At 37.4% G+C, this 22,916-nt stretch overlaps 4 protein-coding genes and 2 long non-coding RNA genes across 8 annotated transcripts; 2 read left to right on the top strand and 4 right to left on the bottom strand.

Moving 5' to 3' along the window:
- Window positions 1-71: 71 nt before the first annotated feature.
- Window positions 72-3,343, bottom strand: LOC111014927 (uncharacterized). The gene is made up of 9 exons (XM_022289800.2): window positions 3,109-3,343; window positions 2,879-2,997; window positions 2,454-2,568; window positions 2,313-2,374; window positions 1,917-1,968; window positions 1,622-1,733; window positions 1,112-1,210; window positions 901-1,028; window positions 72-810 (listed from the first exon to the last, which is right to left on the bottom strand). The coding sequence occupies exons 1-9, from the start codon at window positions 3,294-3,296 to the stop codon at window positions 237-239; spliced, it is 1,449 nt and encodes a 482-aa protein (XP_022145492.2). The 5' UTR covers window positions 3,297-3,343; the 3' UTR covers window positions 72-236.
- LOC148208817 (uncharacterized) lies at window positions 420-918 on the top strand. The gene is made up of 2 exons (XR_015787179.1): window positions 420-557; window positions 670-918. It is a non-coding gene; the product is annotated as an uncharacterized LOC148208817 (long non-coding RNA).
- Window positions 3,344-4,301: 958 nt separating the features above from the next.
- LOC111018579 (25.3 kDa vesicle transport protein SEC22-1) lies at window positions 4,302-9,415 on the bottom strand. Of its 2 annotated transcripts, none has more exons than XM_022294736.2 (6): window positions 9,119-9,415; window positions 8,082-8,292; window positions 7,383-7,543; window positions 7,114-7,260; window positions 6,333-6,409; window positions 4,302-4,681 (listed from the first exon to the last, which is right to left on the bottom strand). In XM_022294736.2, the coding sequence occupies exons 2-6, from the start codon at window positions 8,267-8,269 to the stop codon at window positions 4,598-4,600; spliced, it is 657 nt and encodes a 218-aa protein (XP_022150428.1). In that variant the 5' UTR covers window positions 8,270-8,292; window positions 9,119-9,415; the 3' UTR covers window positions 4,302-4,597. The 2 variants fall into 2 exon arrangements, with proteins under 2 accessions (XP_022150428.1, XP_022150420.1); XM_022294728.2 differs by having other exon boundaries at window positions 9,160-9,413.
- A 1,176-nt stretch (window positions 9,416-10,591) lies between these two features.
- Window positions 10,592-14,710, top strand: LOC111021508 (uncharacterized). Of its 2 annotated transcripts, XR_002602844.2 has the most exons (3): window positions 10,615-10,967; window positions 11,051-11,594; window positions 13,656-14,710. It is a non-coding gene; the product is annotated as an uncharacterized LOC111021508 (long non-coding RNA). The 2 variants fall into 2 exon arrangements; XR_015787148.1 differs by having other exon boundaries at window positions 10,592-11,594.
- Window positions 11,883-14,070, bottom strand: LOC111021498 (protein CORTICAL MICROTUBULE DISORDERING 1). Its single transcript, XM_022298492.2, has 4 exons — window positions 13,417-14,070; window positions 12,858-13,091; window positions 12,664-12,755; window positions 11,883-12,585 (listed from the first exon to the last, which is right to left on the bottom strand). The coding sequence occupies exons 1-4, from the start codon at window positions 14,068-14,070 to the stop codon at window positions 11,961-11,963; spliced, it is 1,605 nt and encodes a 534-aa protein (XP_022154184.1). The 3' UTR covers window positions 11,883-11,960.
- A 152-nt stretch (window positions 14,711-14,862) lies between the features above and the next one.
- LOC111017381 (ABC transporter B family member 19) lies at window positions 14,863-22,305 on the bottom strand. The gene is made up of 9 exons (XM_022293133.2): window positions 20,822-22,305; window positions 20,595-20,649; window positions 20,344-20,519; window positions 20,066-20,230; window positions 19,684-19,979; window positions 19,274-19,590; window positions 18,970-19,193; window positions 15,573-17,477; window positions 14,863-15,474 (listed from the first exon to the last, which is right to left on the bottom strand). The coding sequence occupies exons 1-9, from the start codon at window positions 21,710-21,712 to the stop codon at window positions 15,124-15,126; spliced, it is 4,380 nt and encodes a 1,459-aa protein (XP_022148825.1). The 5' UTR covers window positions 21,713-22,305; the 3' UTR covers window positions 14,863-15,123.
- Between the last annotated feature and the right edge of the window lie 611 nt (window positions 22,306-22,916).

Below are 22,916 nucleotides of genomic sequence, written 5' to 3'. Positions count from 1 at the left end.
ATCTCCTACTTAAAGAAAATTATGTGAATTTTTGGAAAAAAATCAACAAGTAGGAAATTGGCCAGGCTACAAAAAATCAAATCTCAAGATGAGAGAAGATCATTAACTTGATCTCAGTTGAAAGTTATCAAAGCAACCATCGGTGCGTTACTTCTTCAATACAAAAAACAAATTTTTCCATAGAACCCAAAATTCCATCAGCCAACCCTAGAGTTGTGTGTGTGTGTGTGTGTTCATTACCGACAAAGGCGAGCATGATGCGTGTGGCGCCATCTTTCTTCGTCCCGCCGCTCTGTCATCATTTCATGAGAGAACTTACAGTTCTCCCCGAAGTAACATCTCCCTTCCGCATAATAACGGCATCGTTGTTGCTTGTCAGGTTGATTCTTCACTATAGGATGATGATAAACGCCCATTGGTAGTCTATAATGATTCCAGGATGTGTGGTTTGTACCATCAAGAACCTTGTTAACAGAAGCAGCATGATCAGCCCTGTAAATTCGGGGCTGTGTGTTGTAGCTTGCCGGAGGATCCACTTTGATTCGGGGTTGGGTCAAGTAATTCTCTTGAAATGGCTGTTTCCTGTGGTTAATGAACAGATCTGATTTTGTTTGCATAGTTCTGTTTTCTGACTGATGACGTTGAAGTGGTTTTCCTGGATTACCGCAGAGAGGTCCTTGCTGGTGTTGATGAATCCCCATTTTTCTTGAATCAACGGATAAACTTACCATGGATTCAGCTAACATTGTCCCTGCTGAAGTTAGATTTGACTGGGAAGGATTCTCACTAAATCCTTCTCTCCTTGATATCCTGAAGTATAACAAATCCAATATTGTCTTATCCACATGGAGAAATCGATGCTTAAGTCATTTTTCAAGGTTGTTTGATGCAAAATAATACCTATTATCTTTGTGCGTTTTTCTTTTTTCTTTCTCTAACACACGTGCTTCCCTATTTGATCTTGCAAGTGATCCCCTGGCATGTTTTTCCATTAAAACTTTCTGCCTTTCTTCTTCGTCTTCCCAAGTCTACAAATTTGAAAACATGGGTTATTTTAAAGAAAAGTTCAAACTATAAACGAATGGTCAAAGGAAGAATGTGGAACTGTAACCTGTCTCAGAGTCTTCATCCGGTAAAGGTTTCGACCCTTGATTAAAAGGGGATGGAGTGGAGGAAGTGGTTTCTCACCCTTACTCCACAATACTTCAATCTGTTCAGAAAAGTAGATAAGAGGGCAGTAAATAATTCTGAACGGTAACATAATTCAAGATGATAACTACCAAAAGTTAATGAGACCCATCAACCCTTAAATGAAAAAATAACTAAGTTTCATCATTGGTCGTCATTCATCTTAAATTACTATTAAAAGTCACCTTTGGTGGCGTTGGCCTTCTAAGCTAGAAAGAAGAGGATCAGATATATCTGATTAAAACAATATCAAATAGTGTTGCTATTGAGCAATGGTTCCACCAGAACTGATACAACCTAAGTCATTTTTGCTCCAATTTCCAAAACTGGTCGCAGGCATATCTGACAGTTCAAATATTGCGTCTAAAAGCATTGTTGCGCCTTCTTTTCCACTGTATTTGCAACAATGTACTAAATTATGCATTGCACTCACCGTAAATGTATGTTGTTGTTTAGAAGCACCATAGCTTTCTTTCACAATGCGACCTGCAACAGTTCTTGTTCCACATGAAGGACCTATGGAGCTCCTAGATGCTACATTGTACCTGAATGAGGAATTTGTAAATAAGAAACCATCCATGGAAGTATAAAAGATTATGTATCTGGGAAAAGGAAATTCCGTTGCATCTAGCTACCAAGTGAGAATATTAATCTCCATCATTCTCACAGATAAACTAATCTTTTTGTAAAACAAAACTGGAATGAGATACATTAATAAAAATTCTTACATCTCGTATACTTTTTGTTCAAACATAACAACATCACCCATGCAGGCATCACCTGTATCAAATGAATATAAAAAATGAGAGCAGAGATCGATAAGTATATCCATTCAAGTATGTTGGTGTTATGAGGACTGAGTCACATCACCACATAACAAGAAGATACAATGTATTATAGGTGGGCACAACAAGACAAGATAAAAGGATTCCTCAAAAATCTCCTGTTCAGTAGACAATTTGACAAACCAAAAGTAAATTTAATGATCAACCATCAAAGCACCTCTTCATCATTACTCAGTAACACATTAAAATGAGCAAAACAGATAAATTGTTCTACATGTTTAAACAACCATATTCTTGTCGTCGTTATAGAATCCTTATCATGTAACTAGGATCACATACCTTTACAATCCAATATAAAGCTATAATCTGGATATTTCTTCGCCCCTCCACCATTTAAAATCCTTAAAAGAAAAGAAGGGTGCCGTTAGCCATCGACTCCTTCCAAGACCATTTTTATACTGCCATAGAATACAAACTTACTCCAAATGCTCATTGATGCGCTGAATGAGTACATCTTTAGTTCCTGTCAGTCTCAATCCATTCTTTCTCAGGTAAACCTTACATTGCTCTACCTTGAGTTTCTCTAGCTTGCCAGCTGAGGCCAAAGGATGATGGAGAAATATGTCATGTAAGGAACAAGAAGAGATTAAACACAATGTTAATTTGTGTTTTCTAAGTTCATATGGTCAAGAGAAGGGTAACATTTTCAAGTGCTTTACTCCTCTCGACTATGTATATAACATCCAGTAAGGAACACATCTAATGAGTTAAAGAAAACTTTACACTCGGCACAAATATATAATACTTCAATAATACCTAAAGAGTTCAAATTCCTACTGGCCTTCTCTGTTCATAAATGAACCAGAGGGGAATATATACGAAATCATTCAAAATCTTCGACTGACCTTTAATGATCTGTAGCACTTCGTGGATATCTTTTTCATCATTTTCATTTAGTATCGTAACATTCGGCGCCGCATCATCCATGTCTGCTTCTGCGATCAGTTCCATATCGACATCATTCCTGCAAATCCACTCAACCTCATGAAATCCAGCACTACATCGATTATTCAAATATAATAGTTGATCGTATGAAAAAAAGGTCAGAGATCTGTCAAGAGATTGAAATACTAACAAAGGCTTAGATTTCTTCCTGATCGAGGTCCTTGAAATCTTGGAATTGGATTTTTCCTCAATGGAGTAACTCGGATCACATTCCGAATCATCAGAATCATACTCATCGTCAGATTCTCCATCGTCGTCGATAATTTCTTCTAGTTCAGAGCGACGAGGAGTGGGTTCGAAACGCCCAGAAAAAGCCATCGAAATGGATTACTTCTCCGATCACGTTTTGGATATGAATCGTTGCTCTGCCCCCAACCGCTATTTAAATAAAAATAACATTTAAGGAAAATTTTCAAATTGCAACGGCTAGGAGGACGGAGGCAATTGCAAATTGGGCCTGATGCTGAACCAAATGTAGTTTTTGGGCTCAACCCAAATCTTTCTGGTGTTTTGGGCTTTACAACAAAGACGATACCCGAATCATGGGCTTACTACATGAGCCCATCTCAAAAGTTATAACTCATAACTTGTATTCATGTTTATATCTACTTTTTTACTTTTAGCAAACAATTGTAAAAAATACTGCAATTAACTTGAAAATGAATAACCACTATAAATGTAAATACCCTTTAACTTTACCTTTTATTTAAAAAATAACTCATATTCTTCCGAAAGCTTTATTACTCTCCTTAATCTTTCATAAATATTTCAAAAATACCCTTCCAACAAATATCAATTAATGTGAAAGTTGACGTGGCATATATGTCATAATTTTGTCCTAAAAGTTCTCTTAATCTATTGTCAATAGAGTTTACTTCTCTATTGCCTATCTAATTTTTTGTAATGCCCTTTTAAAAAGGGTAGCTTCTTCCCCATTTTCAATTGTCATGTCTTTCAAGATTTTATCACATTAAGATGATTACTCAAATAGTATTTTTAAAACGTTCATGAACCGTTAAATATTGTATTAAAATTTTTAAATGATAGAAGTAGGATAAACCTTGGTTTTTTTTTTTAGCGTTGTTAATAAAAACTATTTTTTTTTTCCATTCAAAATAGGAATGTGTAAAATTGTGGGGTACAATGTACATGAACCAAAATGCCTCTCCTCAAGGCTGGATAGAAAGACAATGTCTAACTCAGAAGCTTTACATCACTCCTTTAATCCAAAAGGTCAAATTTCACCTTAAATTTTTTGTTTTGTTTTCAATGGATTAGCAACAGTAGAATGAAGCTGCAAGCACAAGAGTAAAAAGCAAGCGGTAAAAATCTGAAAGATGTAAATCTTAACATGAATTACGTCAAAAAAACGATAGACTAATACAAAAAATATAATGGTATTTTTTAATGTAAAACGAACAAAAAAGGTATATTTGAGAGGAGAGGAAGGGGGTACATAAACACGTTTTCTCTACTTAATCTGGATTTACTAAGTTGAATGTGTCTCTTACACTTTAGAGGTACCAAAAAAACACTAATTTTCTGATCCCATCTCTAGAAGCCATCAACAGAAGCCTGAAAATGAGCTTAAGATTATCTGGAATGGAACGGCAACTGGATCACCAGAGCTTTGATTTAAACCAGAACAGGAGGAATACGACTCCAAACACGATAGCAACAGGCGCCCATTTCCGAATTAATGCCTGGGTTCAAAATTTTAAGAAAGAATGGAAAATTTTAAGCATTACGACTCTAATCAATTAAGAAACACAAGATCTTACAGAGCAAACTAACAATGCTTATGGGGTCAGTTAACAACAGATCATGCAGAGTCTGAAATCTTTAGATCTTACAAGACATCAATTTCAGGCACATTTAAATTCCAAAGGAGGACGACAGTTGGATTTCACAACACATTAAAATGCCAGTCTGAAATCTTAGATCTTACAACAACGACAGGATTAATCATTGATAATTATTTTATTTCAATTTAAATATCTTCCAAATGCATTTTCAGTAACTATACTACTTTTCAATCACCAAGGGTCAAGATTACAAGGCCCCCAGAAAAATACTGTAGAAGTTCTTTTTTTCATAAATGTGAATTTGCATGTTGTGATTCCACATATGATACCAACAATCAAGCTTCATCCTGTAAGATTAGGCAGTGGAAGTGATAGAGTGGTTTAGAATCTTGAAAGAAGGGGTCTCTTTGCTTGTAAATCGGCTAATTTCAAGCTCAACTCCAAGTGCACCCAAGCTGTACACCCCATTGTCAGAGCTCAATTAGGACGGTAAGTTCACAAAAAAGGTTAAAGGTTAAGCTTCACATTTAATCTCTGGTTTCTACTCAAAACAGAATTCAAATAAAAAACCTCTTCCTCTATGCCTCCCTCAGATTTGTCCCAACTATTCATTATGAGTTTGTGGCTAAAGGGTAGCGGTCCCTTTAAAGATTTTTGGGCTCAATACTCTTTGCAAGATGATGTTGTAGACTGACTCCCAAGAGTTACTTTCAAGGTGGTGATAGACCCCAAATCACTAAATCTTGTACAAGTGTGTGAGACAAGGGTGGCCACGTAATTAGTAAGGCAGGGACATTTTGTGTGGTCCCTAGGAATATTGTTAGTGAGAGGGAATGACGTGTAATGGCTGTGACATAAAGAGGGGAGGTTTTAGAAGTAATGTTTGCTGGAGAGGGGTATGATTTTTGCATTCTTAAATCGGTAAGGGTCTATTGAGTTCTTGAGGGAGAGTTGGGGAACTCTCAAATCTCCCTGGCTTTGATGCCCTGTTTTCATAAATAATAATGAGCTCTATAAGGTGGTGGCTCAAAGGTGAAGCTAGAGAGAGTATTATGAAAAGGCACATCCAGAGCTCTTTTCCGGTCCGTTTTGGGATTCCTAATGATGTTTGTTGAAGTTCTGATGATTTTTTGGCTAAATGTACAGCATACAGCTTCCACTTGGAGTGCCTGACATAGAATTTCCATAACAAAAGCAGCTTTTTTAATAGTTTAGATTGGAGGGTATTTTTCTAGCCTCCTAGGCTAGGGATTCCTCTTTCCTCTAGCTTTCAAGCTATATTCCCTTTTGGCTTCAACAGTATCCTCTGTTTCTTATTTTTCCAAGTAATACCAACCATCAAAATTGCAGGTTTCAAATAACTATATAGAGAATCCATGTTATCAGAAGAAAGTTTCACGAAACATCGAACCATTGTCTTGTTTTTATATAAGAAACCTGATCATTTTCAAAAGATAATTCTCATTCAAAGTCCACGTGCATGAGGCAGTAAATATTCAACTAAAACAGATTGATGAAAGCACACATCAAGCAATAATACGACACTAACCTGTCGATTCAAATCTCTAGCCTTGTCAGCATATATGCGGGATTCTGATGTCAACCTACTTGACATTTGACTGACCTCTGCAAAATTTAAATAATTTAAAATTATAAAAATATCATTTTTGACACCGCTGAATGGTTCCCCTAACCCATTCAAGTAAGCCATAACCATAAGAGTATAAATCTCTTCCAAAATGAATAAATATAATTTGGCTGACCATTTCCTATAACAAAGACGCTCACATGCTAGAAAATGGGAACAATATGATTTAGCTTGTAATTAGAGTTGAATTACTCGCACTAACAAAAAAACAAAGTGATCCATAATGCATTATCTTTATCACAAATCTTTTTATGATAGGATAATACTGATAGAAACTCCTTTCTCTATTACTTATAATTTGTGGAATTACAAGGGTCAAGAGAGAATTGTAGAGCTCCCTGATCTCTCCCAAACAGTCCTAAAGACATCAGGCAAAAAAATAAAACCCCTACCTCTCAAACAAGGAGTATATATCCTAGCATAATGCCCAATCGACCCCTTTTCTCTGCCATACAGAGGTCCCTCTCCAACAGAATTGTTACTTTTTCCTGATATACCCACGCATCCCCTCTTCCTATAATAAACGTTCTTCATCTTTGAACAATTTTGTTCATTTTCATTTATCAATGAAAAGTTCGTATCTTGTTCAAAAATATAATAAACGTTCTTCACCCTAGGTCTATCAAATACATAAGCACAACTGAATGACATTGAAAGATAAAAGGAAAAGGAAATATCTTACGGTCTAATTTTTCTCCAACACCAAGAACTTCCTGAACATTGCGAGTCATTATTTGGTGGACTTCATAAAGTTCATCATTCAACTTTGCAATATTACGTTGAGTACGTGTATCCTGGTACAATTTCTTCGTCTTCTGTATGTATGTATCTGTTGAACATAGGAGGGGAGGTGGGAAAAAAACATTCAAATATAGCACTAGGAGAATAAAAAAAAAATTATAAGGTTCAAAATGCATATGAAAAATGTATATAAAGCCAAGTAATTCATACCAAATTTAATGAATGCATAAGGCCTGGCAGCAGTTTCAATTTGAGCCCCATTGACACGTTCAAATTCATTCTTCAGGTCTTCAAGGTATTGAAAGGCAAGTTTCTTTGGATAAGCTCGATCACACATGGTCAAATAACAGACCCTTCCTTCAATTATATAGCTAAAAACTTGGGTCAAGGTAAATGAAAAGATTATAGTTCTGGCCTAATAATCTTCTAGACACTTTAAAGCAATAAACCGCAGTTCTCCAAGATTTAATAAAACACATTTATATGTTGTGCCTACATATTGATTCCTCGGTACGATAAACTCAAGTAGGAAAATTAAATAAGTTCTCATATTCAACATCAAACTCAAACCTCAAAAAAACTAAAAACTTTGTCAGCTAGTTGCCATCAAATTGACAAGGTAAAGGTCAGATTGCACCAGGATCAATTTAACTCACATGTTTATTTCCTTTCCACTGCACTTCATGTCACAAGTAGAAATGGGGATAATCTTATTCAACTATAGCTCCCCAGTCCCCACAAGTCATAATAAATCAGAACTGGTTTAATGACTACGGAGTAAAACAAAAGAGTTACTTCCTAATTTATTTACTAACACGTACACTATGACATCATGGACATGCAGATTCAAAAGTTCAAAATAAAATGAATCCTATTAGTTAGATGTGAAGGCCAATCATGTATGGATACTGAAAGACATATGGGCCTGTCTCGACAGACATTCTTGAAGCCTCATTTTGACCTCTCGACAAGTTCTTAAACAGAGCCTTTACTTGCTGTTTGTAGAATTCTGAATCTTGCATATCACGGCCATCATCCAGTCCCTCAGCTAGAGGAAGACCATCAGTAACACGAGCAATCATTGTAAGCTTCACCATCTTTAGTTTGATATGTCCCCCAACTAAAGATAAAATCATTGTACTATGTCAGCCATTATATCTTACAGATGATGGAACAAACCGAGTATGGATGGAGTATCTCCACATCCATAACTCAGCTAAGGATCAAGCATATAATGACAACGAGATCATTTATCAAATGGAAAAAAATAGAAACTGAAAAAATAATAATAATAAATACGGCAATTTTCATGAGACATGGTTTGTCAACCTTTCTTAAAAGTGAAAATACGAAGTTGAGAAGTCCTAAATTTGCAAATTCATCTTCTTGATTGTCGTATTTTTAAGTTTCCAATATCTTTAGTTGAATCCACATTGGCCACAAGTTAAATATTAATACCCTTTACACAGTATCATTACAAGAGTATTCGAAAAGGACGTTACTCCAACCATTGCCCATTTTCTCTAATATATTTCACACTTTCTATAACCAAACTGGTACTGCAACTCTTCAAATCCACAAGGCGACCCCATTACGCACATAGATAACAATAGCCGAAAGCAAGAAACAACGACGCGGATCTCGTCGTTACTACACCAATTCAGTTAGAGACAGACATTTCACGTCCAGCATGCTCGATCCGGGAGAAATTGGCCATTTGTTTTCTTAGTACAATTAGAAAAGAAATGAAATCCCGCCAATTGTTCAAGAACGCAATCCAAAACAAGGAATCAACCATTTCCTCCGCACTATAATAGAATGCTATCGGACCGATGAAGGGATTAATCAATCAATCATCGATAGGTCCCCGGAAAAATTTAAAAAAAAAAATTAAAAGAAAAACTCACAATTGTCCAATTCTGTAAGAAAGAAGAACGAAAACATACCAAACAAAGAGAGAGAGAATCGTAATGTCAGCGACAATTACCAGGTTATATCATTGGGGGATCCGAGGAACCGCGGTGACGATGGAGGAATCTGAGGAGAAAGAAGGTGGAAAGGCGAAGGTAAGGGATCTGTGAAAGGACAGGAATTCGATGGAGACGGGAATTGGATTGCTTGATGTCTGCAGCGTGTGTCGCTCGGGATCAGATCGAATTCCCTAAAATGGAGTCATTGCCCTCGCCACAAGTCAATTTTGCAAAATGTGCTTCTCAAAACTTGCGTACATCAGATGATGAATTTACACAAATGCTTTAAGGAAATTTTGAACAAATTCTTTTCCTTCTAAATATTACCCCTTTTTTTTTCTTAATTTATGAAACGTCTTCTAAATATTACCTTACAAGTTACAATTAACGAAAATGTCTTTGCAAAAAAAATTAACGAAAATTAACACATTTAAGCAAACTCAAACCGTAGGCTACTCTAGTTTCAATTTTGTAATGTAATATTGTCGTAACAAAAATATTTATTAGGACATGCTTGTATTTTCATATTTACTAAATCAAATAAATTATATTTATAAATAAATAAATTTGGGTAAGTATAGTCTTTGTGTTATAAACTCATTTCATTTTTACTAAAAAAAAATATATGATTTTGTAAAAATTAGTTCTACAAAATTTATAACATAGGTTGATAAATTAATTAATATTATTTTAGATTGAATTAAATATTTAGTTGATAAGTACTAAGCACAGATGAAACAGTTTTTTCAAATTGGGCTAAATTGATATTCAATTTCCAAATTTGCTCCCAAACACATATTCGAAAACACTGAAAAAATATGAAGTAATTTGTTTTCCATTGAATCCCTTGTTTTCATATCGAGAGACTCTTATATTATAGGCATATCCCATCGAAATACTTGAAGTTCGAATCTTCACACTCATATTGATGAATTAAAAAAACAAAAATAGTATATTGACTTTTTTAGTACAACAATTGTGGGATGAGAGATTGAACCTTCAACCTCTAAAAAATGAGTAAGATGTGTTAATTGCTGAATTATGTTCTCAATAATATCTTAATTAAAGAAAAATGAAATGGTCAAATAAAAATTTGAAATGTATATTGTAATAATCCAAAGTTATTGATGTTTATTGCCTCCTGCATCTATTACCTTGAAATTGAAGTAAGGTAACATTCTTAAATGAGAAATTAAAATAAATATATATAATTCATTCAAGAGCGGGTGTAGCTTAAATAATTAAGATATGTATCATCAAAAGGTAGCATTCGAACTCCTACAAACATTAACATAGTTTACCAATTAAGATCTTTTGAATTATATTATAATAAAAACGAATTTCATTAAAATTAAAGTATCAAGATTAAAAGTCAATCCGAATCCGAACATATTTCGTTAGATAAAACACACTTTCTAAATTACATAGGAATGAAAATGAGTATGAATATGGAAAATGGAAATTTTGGACTGAGAGCCTTAAAAATCAAACATAAATATCCATGAATTCACAATATTGTGGTTTGCATGGATGGTTCTTTCTTCCAACTGAATTTTGTGATATAAAGCTTATGTTTATTGTAATTATCATGGCTCTTAAAACCATGATTACCTCTGTCAAGTCACATGTATCTATATTAGGAGTTAAAGATTGTTTGATTAACAAACTTACTCGAAAATGGACAGACAGTTTCATCAATAGAATTATAAGTCAGAGACTTGAAGTAATGAACCAAAAAAGGTTGCTTCAAATCTGTTGGAAATGATTGTTCATCCTTTCCAACTAAGTGTTGGACCATTTCAATTTTCAGATCTACCAGTCCAAGGTTGGTGACATTTGGTAGAAAGCCCCATATCTACCTGAATTTGCCAGTTTGGCATCCATTGAAGCTCTCTCTCTTTTTGGCAGCCAGATCCAGTGATGGGTTTTCAATTATTTGATAAACAAATCAAGATGAACCACTCGCCTACCCCTACACATGCTTCCCAATCTCATCAACAAAGCTTTTCGACCAATCCCAGGAGCAACTGTTACAATATTTGGTTAAAATTCTGCTGGGTGGCTGGTGTGGTCCATTCTACTTTTTCTTTGGTCCCATGACTTGGCCAACTACCATGTGGTTGAGAAGAAGTTTTAAATTTACTTGGAATCTTCAGTACTCACTCTCATGTGTGCCCATTTGTTTACTGACTGCCACTGCTGTTTAAATATGTGTGTGTTCTTGCAGTTCCTTTTGTACACTCATAAGGTGTTTGTTGAAATGCCCAAGAGACCACCAGCCGCGCTTTGGTAGGGGATAGGAAGAGGGAGCCATGTTGGAGAGGCAGGGCACATGCTAGATTCACCACCAAGATGGAGGTTCTTGGCGTGTGCCCTTTTTCTCCAACTTGGATTCTCTTCCTTTCAAAAACAACTTTGAAAGCATCTCTCGCGCCTCTACATCTAATAAAGGGTAACTTTGTTCTGTTTTTCTTTGTTTTGACTTGAATACATGAGCTGGTTTTCAGTTCAGTGCCTATTTCACCTTGACATAGCACTGCATTGCATTAACTTAACCTATAACTCATTAGTAAGTACGAGGAGTTTGAACTTTGAACACTTTTGATATAACTAAGTATGCCGAGTTAGGATGTAGAGAACTGTGGAGGAAAGGGAGTGCAGCTTACAGAAAGCTGTTTTGAACGTGTTATCGATCAATATGTCAGGCCAATTATCGATAATAATGGGCAAACTCTTGACGTTAGGGAATTAAAGTCACTTTAAATGGTTTAAGTTATTGTGTCGTAAAATTTACAGAGTTTTGATTTGTTGTTCTAGATCAACAACGGTCGGATCTGCTCTCTAGAGCTGATGCGGCAGACTCCACATGTACAAGTAAACAGGAATAAACCTTCTGTTTTAGCCTGTCAATAGTCTCCCTTGAGTTATTATCTGCGGAACTCAAATTTCCGTTTAACTTGTCCAACCATTCATTGGCTTGCTTGAGCTGTGATAATGCTACAGCAATATGGTTGTCTGCCTCAGTTTGTCGCCCTACGTTGTTCCTGCCTTTCTTTTCCTGGTTTCCTATACGAAACCCAGCATCCAAGGCTTCCTCCAAAAAATTTAAAAACCATGATGTTGTTTCCTTTAGCAAAACCTCTCTTAGTGATTTTATCTCCTTTGCACCATCCCCTCTGGCCCATTCTTGTTTTTCGCTCTCTCTTAATTCAGTAGCCGCCTTTGCTGACTTCGACGAAGCACTCTTTGTCTGAAATATAGATGTAGCCTTTGTAGGTTTATCTGCTTCTGGGAGAGATGAGTTTGCAGTCAAAAGTAGCGACTTGTCCTTGACTGAATCTGTGGGATTTGTTTGGGAGATAAGCTGCTGCAGCGTGAAGAACTTGATGAGTGGGAGTTGGGGATTTTCTGGTGATGCCGACGAGCATAGATCAGCAAACACACTGAAAATAAATGATTGAAATGAGATTCATTTGTAAGAAACAGTCGATTGTTTCAATATTTATATCACAATAACATACCTGAGACACTTGACAAGAGATGCTGCAACAGTTGCCTCTTTTTGAGCCTCTATTGCGACCATAGAAGCTACATGTTTTCTTTTAAGAATCCCCTTGAAAACAAAAGTTAACATTTACAGCAACTTTAGATCAGTGAGAAAAGTAAGAATCTGTTAAATTCAGAATGCAGAAGGATGAGATAAAGGAATGCATACTTTTCCAGTCTTTAAAAGATTGGTAGGCAAAGAGGCCCATGAAATAGTTTCAGAGGAATGAATTTTATCTTTTCTGTTTGGCAAACAATTCACATTCAAATTTTCCTGCTTATTCGAAGTGCCTTTTGTTGGGATATTCTTAGATGGCGCAGAAGCCTCTTTGATGCTGAACTGAAGGGTCTCTGGTTTCAAAGAAACCTCATCGAGCCGGTTGTGCGGAGTCGTTGCTTGCACCTATCATGCAAGCATAGAATGAGTCCAAATCTTTTCTGAGGTTTAAATAAACCTTGTTAATCAGATATTATCTGTCTGTGCATGTGCATCAACGAAACAAGATGGTGCTCCAGTTGCAATTTTGTCAAAATTGCTGTGTACATAAAGCTAAAGGCCAAAAGATGAGACGAGTGTAACCAAATCTATGTGTATTTTCATTTCCTTCTTTAATCTGAAAACGGAATTGAAGCTACCTTTCTTAGCTTAAGCTTTCTAATCTGCACATGGACAATATGGAACTTACACAAAAAAAGAATGCCATGGTTAGTGTGAAAGAGAATTGTACCTGACCTTTAAGGTCGTTTGGCTTTCCTTTTACTGGTCCTACTGCAACCTTCTTACCTGCTTCACCGTCCTCGTTTTCGTTGCTCCTTACACCTGCATTTGAATCAAATCGACCGCTTCTAGAATTCAACGACAAAATGCCCTGCATATACCTTGAGGAAACATTTGCCTTTTCTTCCTTGATAATGATTTTATGTCTCATGGTCTCATTTTTTGTTTCTGACATCTCTTTTGATTTAGCTCCAGTTTTTCCTTCCTGATCAGCCTGCACTGGACTCTCTGACGGCTCTAGCATTTGCATAAGATCCTTTGGAGTTCCAACGAAAGGTTGTCGTCCAGGAACCGGTCTGATCCCGACAAGAACCGGTACTGGAGTCCCAGCTTCCATTCGATCAACATAGAAGAATTGGCCAAGCTGTAACTTGTTATTCAAGATCAACTCATTATCCTGCTTGGACAATGAGACATAGGTTGAATGTGAAGAATCCGAAACTTTTACGAAGAAGCCCTGGTTAGGCCACAGTTCTGAGCCATTCAAGGCAGGTACAATGCTGATCACTTGTAACAAGACTGATCTATACTCTCCCCTGACCTTCACATTGGAGTTCATACTCTGCAGAAGTTTAAGTAATACTCCTGGTGTAAGAGACGCCATTCCGAAACCTCGTCGCTTTTGACTATGAAACCATAAATTTCACCTCATCCAAGCATAAAAAATAGATGGGGCAAGTCCAGATAAGAAAAGCAAAGAACAACCGTGCTTGTGCTGAGAGAGAAAAGGAGTACCTAAAAAGGGAGAGTTTCTATCAAAAGGAAAGAAAAGATATAATACACAAAGACTTGGGACAATAAAATTTCACAAGAAGAGTAATGTTTCTCTGTTTGCTGAAGATTGAAGTGGGAATAAATCCTGTAACTTTGCAGACCAGGCACGTAACCATCAGCTTCTCTTGGCTTAAAAGCAAAGGAAGAATGTTTACCAGATGGTTGTGGCCCTTTATCCTTTGGTGAAATGACATATCTGCCACCATGTGCCAGTGTTAGTTGGGTTTCAGTTGGGGGCAGTGTGGTCAATTTACTTTGGTAACTTCTTCATTGCGTTACCCATTTCAATTTACAGGTGGGGAAGCCATTGTCGAAAGGTAAAGCCATTGAGATGTCATTTTCTAGTGTTGTATAATCAAAGTGAGAACAGTTTGTATGTTTAACGAACATTGTTTGTTAAAACCAACTTTTAACTTAATGTTATTTACGGTAATTGAATGCAGGATTGACATGTTAAGCTTTCTGGTGAAGCTAAAGCTGGTTAATTATCATTACAATGACTGATTAATAAGGCAAAACTTTGATTTGTCATCGTCTTTATGGACATGAAAAGGACTTTTGTCTTCCAAGTTTGAAATGAGGAATATGAATTGGAAATATTCCCTCACTTAAGCAAACATAATGAAGAGTAATTATAGTTTATCCTCATAAAAATGAACAAGAAAGGTGTCCCTTTTTTGGCCTGAAAGTCATGTGAAGTTGTAGAAGAATCCTCATGTTTCTTCTCTTCTGCATTTTTACATAAACAATCTTTGTTCAAATCAAATCAATTTTTTTCAATATTTACATCCTCGTTGGACCGAAAACGATGTTCGTCCAATGAGATGAATTTGATTTGAGTATATTTATCAACAATGTGAAGTACAAAGCTAAGCAGTTAAGCTCAAGAAAATGCAGTGGCTTCAGATTCTGCATGAACCATGCTTGCATAGGCACCACCGAGATGAGACTTGGCCATTAGGGTGTCGTGGCTGCCATGCTCAACGACCGAGCCATTTCTACAAACTGCAATCATATCAGCATCTCGTATAGTCGAAAGGCGATGGGCAACTATGATCGTAGTAGCTTGCTTTGACACCTTCCTAAGTGCATCTTGGACATGCTTTTCAGATTCCAGGTCCAATGCACTGCTTGCTTCATCTAGCAACAACACCCTTGATTTCTTTAAAATCGCCCTCGCTATAGCTATCCTTTGTTTCTGGCCACCCGATAGCTGAACCCCACTCTCACCAACCTAAGATCATAGAAACCAATAGACGGGTCATTAGACAAATCCAGTCATTATTAAGTTACACATGAGTTTCTGGAATTGTTTATTCTTTAAGAAGTTACCTGTGTTTCATATCCTTGAGGGAGGCCACTGATGAATTTGTGAATATAAGCATCTCTAGCAGCCTCTTCAATCTCAGTCCATGAGGCACTTGGGTCTCCAAATGCAATGTTGTCTCTTATGCTTCCAGCAAACAGAGCAGGCTCTTGACCAACCAAAGCTGTTTGCTTCCTCAACCATTTCACATTGATCTCTCTCAAATCCACACCTCCCATCAGCACCTTCCCTCGAATCGGGTCGTAAAATCGCTGAGTAAGCCATATAACTGTTGATTTACCCGACCCGCTTTCACCAACCAAAGCCACCGTGCTGCCCCCTTTAACCTTTAAGCAGAAGTCCCTCAGCACAATCACCTCAGGCCTAGATGGGTATGCAAATGTCACCATTTTGAACTCAACACCAAAACTTTTCAACCATTCTTTCTTCCTACTTTTTCTTTTCTCGTCGCCTATCAATGGCCTCCGATTGATGACATCCAACACCGCGGGAATTGTAGTCTCCGCCATGGAAGTATCCGGTGTTAAACCAGCAAGTTGTCCAACAGAAAAGGAGCTCAAAACAAGAATAAGGAAAATCTTATACACATCACCAAAACTTGTTTTGCCTTGTTGAATAAGGCGTGCAGCAAACCAGAGAGTGAGTGTATAGGCTCCATACATGGCACCTTGGGAGAAGCCAAACGTTAAGCCTAAAATCTGTGACCTTTTAACCGACTTCTTCTTCGGCTCCGATAACGATTGATTGAAGGCTTTAACCAGCTGCTCTTGCGCCGAGAACGTTGTCACTGTTCTTATGTTTGACACTGCACCTGAAGCAATATTACTAGCTTTGGCATAAGCATTTTCATCAAGTTTTGGCCCAATGTTTATAATCAAGCTTATGTAACTGGCACCAAGGGTGAAAGGAGTTAGAGCAGCAGCCAACAGGGTCAGTCTCCATTCAAGCCAAAATGAGAGACCAAGGCCAACAGCAGCTGCACTCAACCCCATCAACAACACCGAGATCCGATCACCTAGAAACGAACGAAAATTGATACAGTCGATCGATAGCCTGGAGATGAGAACTCCGGTGGAATTCTCGGGGAAATCAAACCAACCAGGCTCTTGTTTTAGTATTGATCGGAACAAAAGATCTCTTACTCTCTCTGTTAGCTTAGTTCCAGCCCAGCCACAGAAACCTTGCTGCCCTGTCATGAACAGAATGCAGCCAATTCCCAGCCCAACCAGCACTATACACAAATGCCCAACTTTAGTTTTCATCCTCGAAGTTTCGGTATCGAAGTAAATTTGAAGCGCCTCTCCGAGAATGAAAGGGAAAATCGACAAAATTGCACCTGCACTCAAACCCATGAGAAATCCCAGTAGCAGCATTGAAATCTCCGGCCTCTGTAATCTCAAGATTTCTGTAATTCGAACATTTCTTCGTTTCTCCTCTTTCTTCTCTTCTGGCTTCTCCTCTACCGCGGATTTAAAGTACCTCGACTTCGAAAGCTCAATTACGTACTCCGACTTCGAGATATCATTGAAGGAAAGATCAGTGAGTTTGTGATCATCATTTAGTTTGGAGGAAGTTTCTCGTACTGCTTCGGATGCGAGCTTGACGAGGCTGTAATAGGCACCTTCTCGTTCCATTAGCTGACGGTGATTACCAATTTCAACGACGGAGCCATGTTCGATCACGGCCAGGACATGGGAGTTTCTCACAGTTGCTAGGCGATGAGCAATAACGATGGTTGTTCGGCCCAGCGAGAGGTGATCGATGGCCTTTTGAACTGTAGATTCGGATTCAGGGTCCAGAGCGCTTGTTGGTTCGTCTAAGAGAAGAATTTTAGGGTTTTTAACGATCGCTCGGGCCAATGCTATTCGCTGTTTCTGACCACCGGAGAGCAGAGTTCCTCTGTCTCCGACCTGCCCAAAAGCTCAACTTTAGTTGGCTGTACAAATAACAGAGAGAAACTACCACCCAAACTAATTCAAAATAATAATGATAATAAGTTTCACCTCTATCATTTTAAATTATTAATTTAGATTTATTGAGTTTCTATAATTTTAAAATTTTCGATTTTGATCTATAGATTTTAGACTTAGTCTAAATTTAATCCCAATAATTTAAATTTTGATTAAATCCCAAAAATTGTCCCTAAATTTTATTTTAGAGCAATAGGAACCAAATTAAAAGATTATGATTAACCTAAAAATAAACTAAATTTATCATCAAGTATGTGGCTACTTAAAACATTAATAATTTTATCATTTCTAACCCATAAAATGTGTAATAAATATTAAACATTATATTTAAATTCTATTTTAATCTCTAATCTCGTGGATAATTATTTTGTTTTTTTTTAATTTCTATTTTTAAAAATTAAATTTGTAAATGTTATTTTTAACTATGTATTTATTTATTTTGTAATCTACTCTTTTTTTTAATGTTTTCATATCTAAACTAAATCTTAAAACTGAAAAAAGTAATATAGAAATTTTTTAAACTTGCTAAGAAATCAACTAGACTTTTGTAATGTGTGAAAATATGCTAAAGAAATTGCAAGCGTATAAAAATAATTTTCAAAAATAGAAAACTAAAAATAATTGATTATCAAATGGGGCATAAAACTTCTAGAAATTTTTAAATTTTTTCTATCTTGGTTTCTAATATTAAAAAAAAACTATTTAGGATCCTAAAAATGGAAAAAGAAAACTAATCATTATTTCGATCCTTACTATTATTTTTGTCACCTAATACTTACTAGTAACGTGAATAGATTAATACACTTACTCAAAATAGATTACCCATTTGTTAAAAGTATAAATAGTTAAAATGATTAATTTAAAAAGTTTAGGGGAGTAATTGCAATGGAACTTGTTCCATTGATTAGCTAATGATTTTGGCTTGCTTGCCCTCGTAAACAAAAAAAAAAGAAGAAGAAGAAACAAAACAAAACTCTTATTTCCCTCGTAAACTCGGTAAAGCAGCTTCGATCTTTGCCCTTGCATCTTCGAAAGTGTTTGATTGAAGGCAGCGTAAGCGCATTGGTCCCGTAGTCAAAATCTAGGATTCTTGTTGTTCTCTTACTTGCTCCCGTGGCTGGCAAACACTAATTAGGGGAGAATGAATGGCTCAAGAATCGACTGATTTCGAGCATACTCATTGAGCCTTCTACTTCTACTTCTAACTAAAGGCGACCAGCCAGCATTGCAAGCAAATAGAGAGCCTCGCCCATTTGAGTCACAATCGTTCCAAGCCGGAAAGCGTACCGGCAGTTTGAATCGCGAAAGTATATATTTTCAAAGTTTTAAGAGCAAAATAAGAAAGGGAAAAAGAAAATTGCTTTTCATGAAGAATTGTATGTATTTTATCAATGTAACAAAAAGGAAGGGTTGAAAAGGAAAGGGAAGGGACCTGGGTGTGGTAGGCTTGTGGAAGGGCAGAGATGAAAGTATCAGCGTTGGCAGCAATGCAGGCAGCAATGGCTTCTTTCTCACTCGCACTCTCCTTTCCCATCATAACATTTTCTATAATACTTGTCCCAAAAAGAACTGGTTCTTGGCCCACCATCCCAATCTGATCTCTCAGCCACTTGATTTGCAAGCTCCTTATATCCACGCCGTCCAAAATGATTCTCCCTGCAAAACCAAACCATATCCATCATCCAATAATCAACTAAACAAACAAAACCCAACAACTTCAACCTTCATTCCATTACCTTCAATGGGGTCGTAGAACCTCTCAATGAGAGCAAATATGGTGGATTTACCACCTCCACTGGCACCTACTATAGCCACTGTCTTTGAACATGGAAACACCAGATTCACTGATTTCAGAATCAACGAATCGGGCCGGGATGGGTATGCGAAACTCACGCCTTTGAACTCCATTCTTCCACGAACATTTCCGAGTCTTCTTCCCGTGGGGCTGTAGGAATCAATCTCTGGAACTCTCTCTATCACACTGAAAACTCTGCCTGCTGCTACAGTTCCTTGTGCAAACTGAGCGAAATATGAAAGTGATAGAGCCAATCCCCTGTCAAAACCCAATAATCCCCGTCATTTGTCAAGCAGAAAATGGAGTTTCTATTTCTAGTAACCCATGGCTGCCTCATCCTACCTACTTTACCTTCCTCCGACGTTCACCCCGAAGAAACATGCGATTGCGTCGCCCCCGGTGATCTCTTTCCGAGTGACCAAGATGGCTCCGTACCAGAAAGCCAAAGCCCAAGTTGAGTAAGTGACGAGATAAATAACTCCCATTCCTGCACCCTTTGAGAACCCAATCCTCTTCCCAAAAGGAACAGAGTTTGCCAGAAGCTCAGCATATTTTGCAGCCAGATGATCTTCTGCAACAAATGAAAAAACAGTTCTGATTGAACTGATGGCCTGCTCTGCCACTCCCCCAGCTTTCCTGTAAGAAGCCTTCAAAGGAATCGTAGCAAAGGGCTTAAGAAAACAGAAACATTTAAAGAATGGTTCAGTTGAAGGCCATGTCAAAGTCAAAGTACCTCTTCTTTTGAAGTTAGGCCTACATAAATGGCTTTATAAGCCATGCCACAGAACATCATCAGGGGGGTCACTGAGAAGACAACCAAAGAAACTTTCCATGACCTCAGAAAACCTACTACATACCCACATATGAAGGTGAATATATGGTGAATGAAGTGAGCCATCTGCATTTATTCAGAGGCAATATCGATAGAATCAGAATTTCTAGTCTGAAGATATGATATGACTTGGAAACAATGTAATGAAGCTAGTACAATGTACAGACAAACAATCTTACCTTCTCCCCCATTACTTCTTGGATTTGAGCCACATCACTGGAAATTCCGTGCATGATGTCGCCGGTGCTAATTTTCGTGTCGAAAAAGCTGATATCCTGTCGTAGAACTGCCCGTAGATACTTCGTTCTGATCCGCTGAGCCGATCGATCCCCAACCAGTCTCCAACAGGTTATTTCTGTAAAAACTACACCTTCAAGTTCCAAACTTGATGTTTTTATGGAAATTTTCTATTTTACAAGTTTCCTCTTACCCATGTATGCTCCAACAACCACTGTTGCTGCTAATCCAGTCATGAATAGGCATATCTGCAAATTTACAAGTGACTTTTTAATGATGCTTTTTTTTAAATCAATCATACAATATGAAATTTTTGAAAAAAGCTAGACTAGAAAGAACTTTTGAACTCTTTTAAAATTCATCCCAAATCATAAAGGAGGGAGTAAAAATTATTAGGTACAAAAATTATTAGGTACAAACCCTCTGAACATCTCTCATCATTTGACTCTTGTCAGCTATAGACGATTCTGTAGCAATCTGGTTTGCAAAATTCCCAAAGAGATAAGAATACCAAGGAAGAGATCCGCCATTAATGAGAGCTCCAAAACAGCCCAAGATTATAAGAACTATATCCAACTTAGTTGAATACTTAAACAAACTGAAAAGCCCAATTGCCTTCGCTGGCTCCACTTCATCCTCATCCTCACTATCATCTGAAACACTTTCATCAATATATGATGAATACATCTCACTATGTTCTGAAATGTCGTGGTAATTCTTGCCAAGTTCATCTTTCTCAGCCAAAGGAGTTTTAATTTCATCTTTTTGGTCCCGATCGTCGGTTTCCCACAGCGGAAACCGCGGTGAAGAGGGGCTGATTTTGCTGGTTTCACCGGGAATGTAGCTTTCCCCGACGAACAACGAATTCTCTGTTTCTCTGCCCACAAAACTCTGCAGCTCCACTCTTCCCGCCGGCGCATAGCCGGAACCGGAAACGTCGCGGTACGGGCTCGGGAAACTCCGGCGAACGCGGCGGGTGGGGGAAAGATAGTAGTCATTGGCGGTGCGGCGTAAGACGCGGCTACTGGAAAAAGAAGATGGGGCGACGGAGGCGGCCCAAGGACCTAGGGCTTCGCCAAAATTGCGAGAATCTCGCCATCCAGTGGGCTCAAACTGCCATGAGAGCTCGCCTTGCCATGATTTATCATCGTCTGCAGCGAAAGGGGAAGCCGGAGTAGGGTTTCGGGGCCGTCGTCCGGGAGTGGATTTTCTTGAAATTATGGAGGAATCATTCTGGGTAATAGAGATGGAGACGTCCGTCGAGCTCGTGGGGGTCGGGTGGTGGCGCCGGCGGCCGGGGGCGGCGGACATGGCCGTCAATTGAAGTTACAAGTTACAAACGAATGGATGCAAAAGCGGGAAAAACAAATTTGAGGAAAACATCGTTTGTTTCTTCCTTGTACACAAAAACTTCGATGGTTCCGCCGCGCGAGAATCCCAATACGAGTAAACGTTAAACTTGAACCAACTGTATTTCAATTTCTAGAAGAACAGTATTTTCAGAGCTCGGATTAAAAAAATGGAGGCGAGGGAGGATTTTACTAAGGAGATTCTCGAGTCGAGTCCTGTTCTTCTTGGAAAGCTGTCGAAGATTGGGTATAAACTGAGAAAACGACGCCATGGCCACGTGCGTAAACTGCAGACCGTCGCCGGCGCCGGCAGATGGAGAAATGGCGTTCTTCTTCTTGCCATTTTCTCTGGAAAATGGAGAGTGGGCAAATGGCCGTCCGAAGGCACGAGCTGCTGGGAAAATATTGCAAATGGCGGCATTCGTTTGAGTTTTTCTGGAGTTCGGAATCCATTTGTGAGATTGTAGAAAGCTGCGAGAGATTCAAAATTATTTTTTTTATTTTTTTATTTTTTTATCGTAAGTTGATGATTGAGAAATTTCCTCTGCCCCAATACGACAAGAAATTCACTTTTAAATGATTACCATTTTATCTTTTTCATCTCAATTTCTTACTTCAATTTACTGGATGTATTCCTTCAAAGCCGGAGGTTGAGTCTCCAATTTACTTCAATTTTCTAATTGAATTTATTCGGTTCAATCTCCCATATTCCTAAATTATTATATTTAAAAAATTTCACTCTCGTGTCATGCGTGATATATTTTTTTTTAATTAATATTAATTATTTATAGAATAAGTTACAAATTTTTATTTGTTACCTAAAAAATTTTTAATTTGATCCTCATAATTTAGTTACATTATACATCTTATCTAAACTTATTTTACTTTTAAAAAATGATATCCTTAGAAAAAAAATTAAAATTTGAGGTATAATCGTGCACATAGACATCATAAACCAGCATTGTGATTTAATGTACCTTGATGCTAAATATGTAAACGTTATTGCCAACTAAATATAATTCAGCTGATATACATCATCAAGAGGCTTGAAGAAAACATAATTCAAGTAATCAAGTAACTATTGTCCAAAAAAAAGTAACAAAATAATCAAGTAACTTTCTTAAATGTTTAAAGTTATCATTAAGATAAAATAATAATAATTCTGA

Source organism: Momordica charantia (genome assembly GCF_013281855.1).
Source record: "Momordica charantia cultivar OHB3-1 chromosome 9 unlocalized genomic scaffold, Mcharantia_2.0 BLBB01000009.1, whole genome shotgun sequence".
NCBI classification, from domain to species: Eukaryota; Viridiplantae; Streptophyta; class Magnoliopsida; order Cucurbitales; family Cucurbitaceae; genus Momordica; species Momordica charantia.
The sequence above is the reverse complement of the archived record's forward strand: the minus strand, read 5'-3'. Positions and strand labels throughout refer to the sequence as shown.

Coding starts and splice junctions, on each gene's coding strand:
- LOC111014927 (XM_022289800.2), bottom strand. CDS start 3,296: ATGGCTTTTTCTGGGCGTTTCGAACCCACTCCTCGTCGCTCTGAACTA. Junction 2,375..2,453: donor CGCATCAATGAGCATTTGGA/GTAAGTTTGTAT, acceptor TTTTCTTTTAAG/GATTTTAAATGGTGGAGGGG. Junction 811..900: donor AAAACGCACAAAGATAATAG/GTATTATTTTGC, acceptor GTTATACTTCAG/GATATCAAGGAGAGAAGGAT.
- LOC111018579 (XM_022294736.2), bottom strand. CDS start 8,269: ATGGTGAAGCTTACAATGATTGCTCGTGTTACTGATGGTCTTCCTCTA. Junction 7,544..8,081: donor ACAGGCCCATATGTCTTTCA/GTATCCATACAT, acceptor CCAAGTTTTTAG/CTATATAATTGAAGGAAGGG. Junction 7,261..7,382: donor TTATGCATTCATTAAATTTG/GTATGAATTACT, acceptor TATGTTCAACAG/ATACATACATACAGAAGACG.
- LOC111021498 (XM_022298492.2), bottom strand. CDS start 14,070: ATGGCGTCTCTTACACCAGGAGTATTACTTAAACTTCTGCAGAGTATG. Junction 13,092..13,416: donor CAAACGACCTTAAAGGTCAG/GTACAATTCTCT, acceptor CTTGCATGATAG/GTGCAAGCAACGACTCCGCA. Junction 12,586..12,663: donor TCTCTTGTCAAGTGTCTCAG/GTATGTTATTGT, acceptor ATTTATTTTCAG/TGTGTTTGCTGATCTATGCT.
- LOC111017381 (XM_022293133.2), bottom strand. CDS start 21,712: ATGTCCGCCGCCCCCGGCCGCCGGCGCCACCACCCGACCCCCACGAGC. Junction 20,231..20,343: donor AAGAAGTAATGGGGGAGAAG/GTAAGATTGTTT, acceptor GAATAAATGCAG/ATGGCTCACTTCATTCACCA. Junction 19,194..19,273: donor GTTCTACGACCCCATTGAAG/GTAATGGAATGA, acceptor TTGGTTTTGCAG/GGAGAATCATTTTGGACGGC.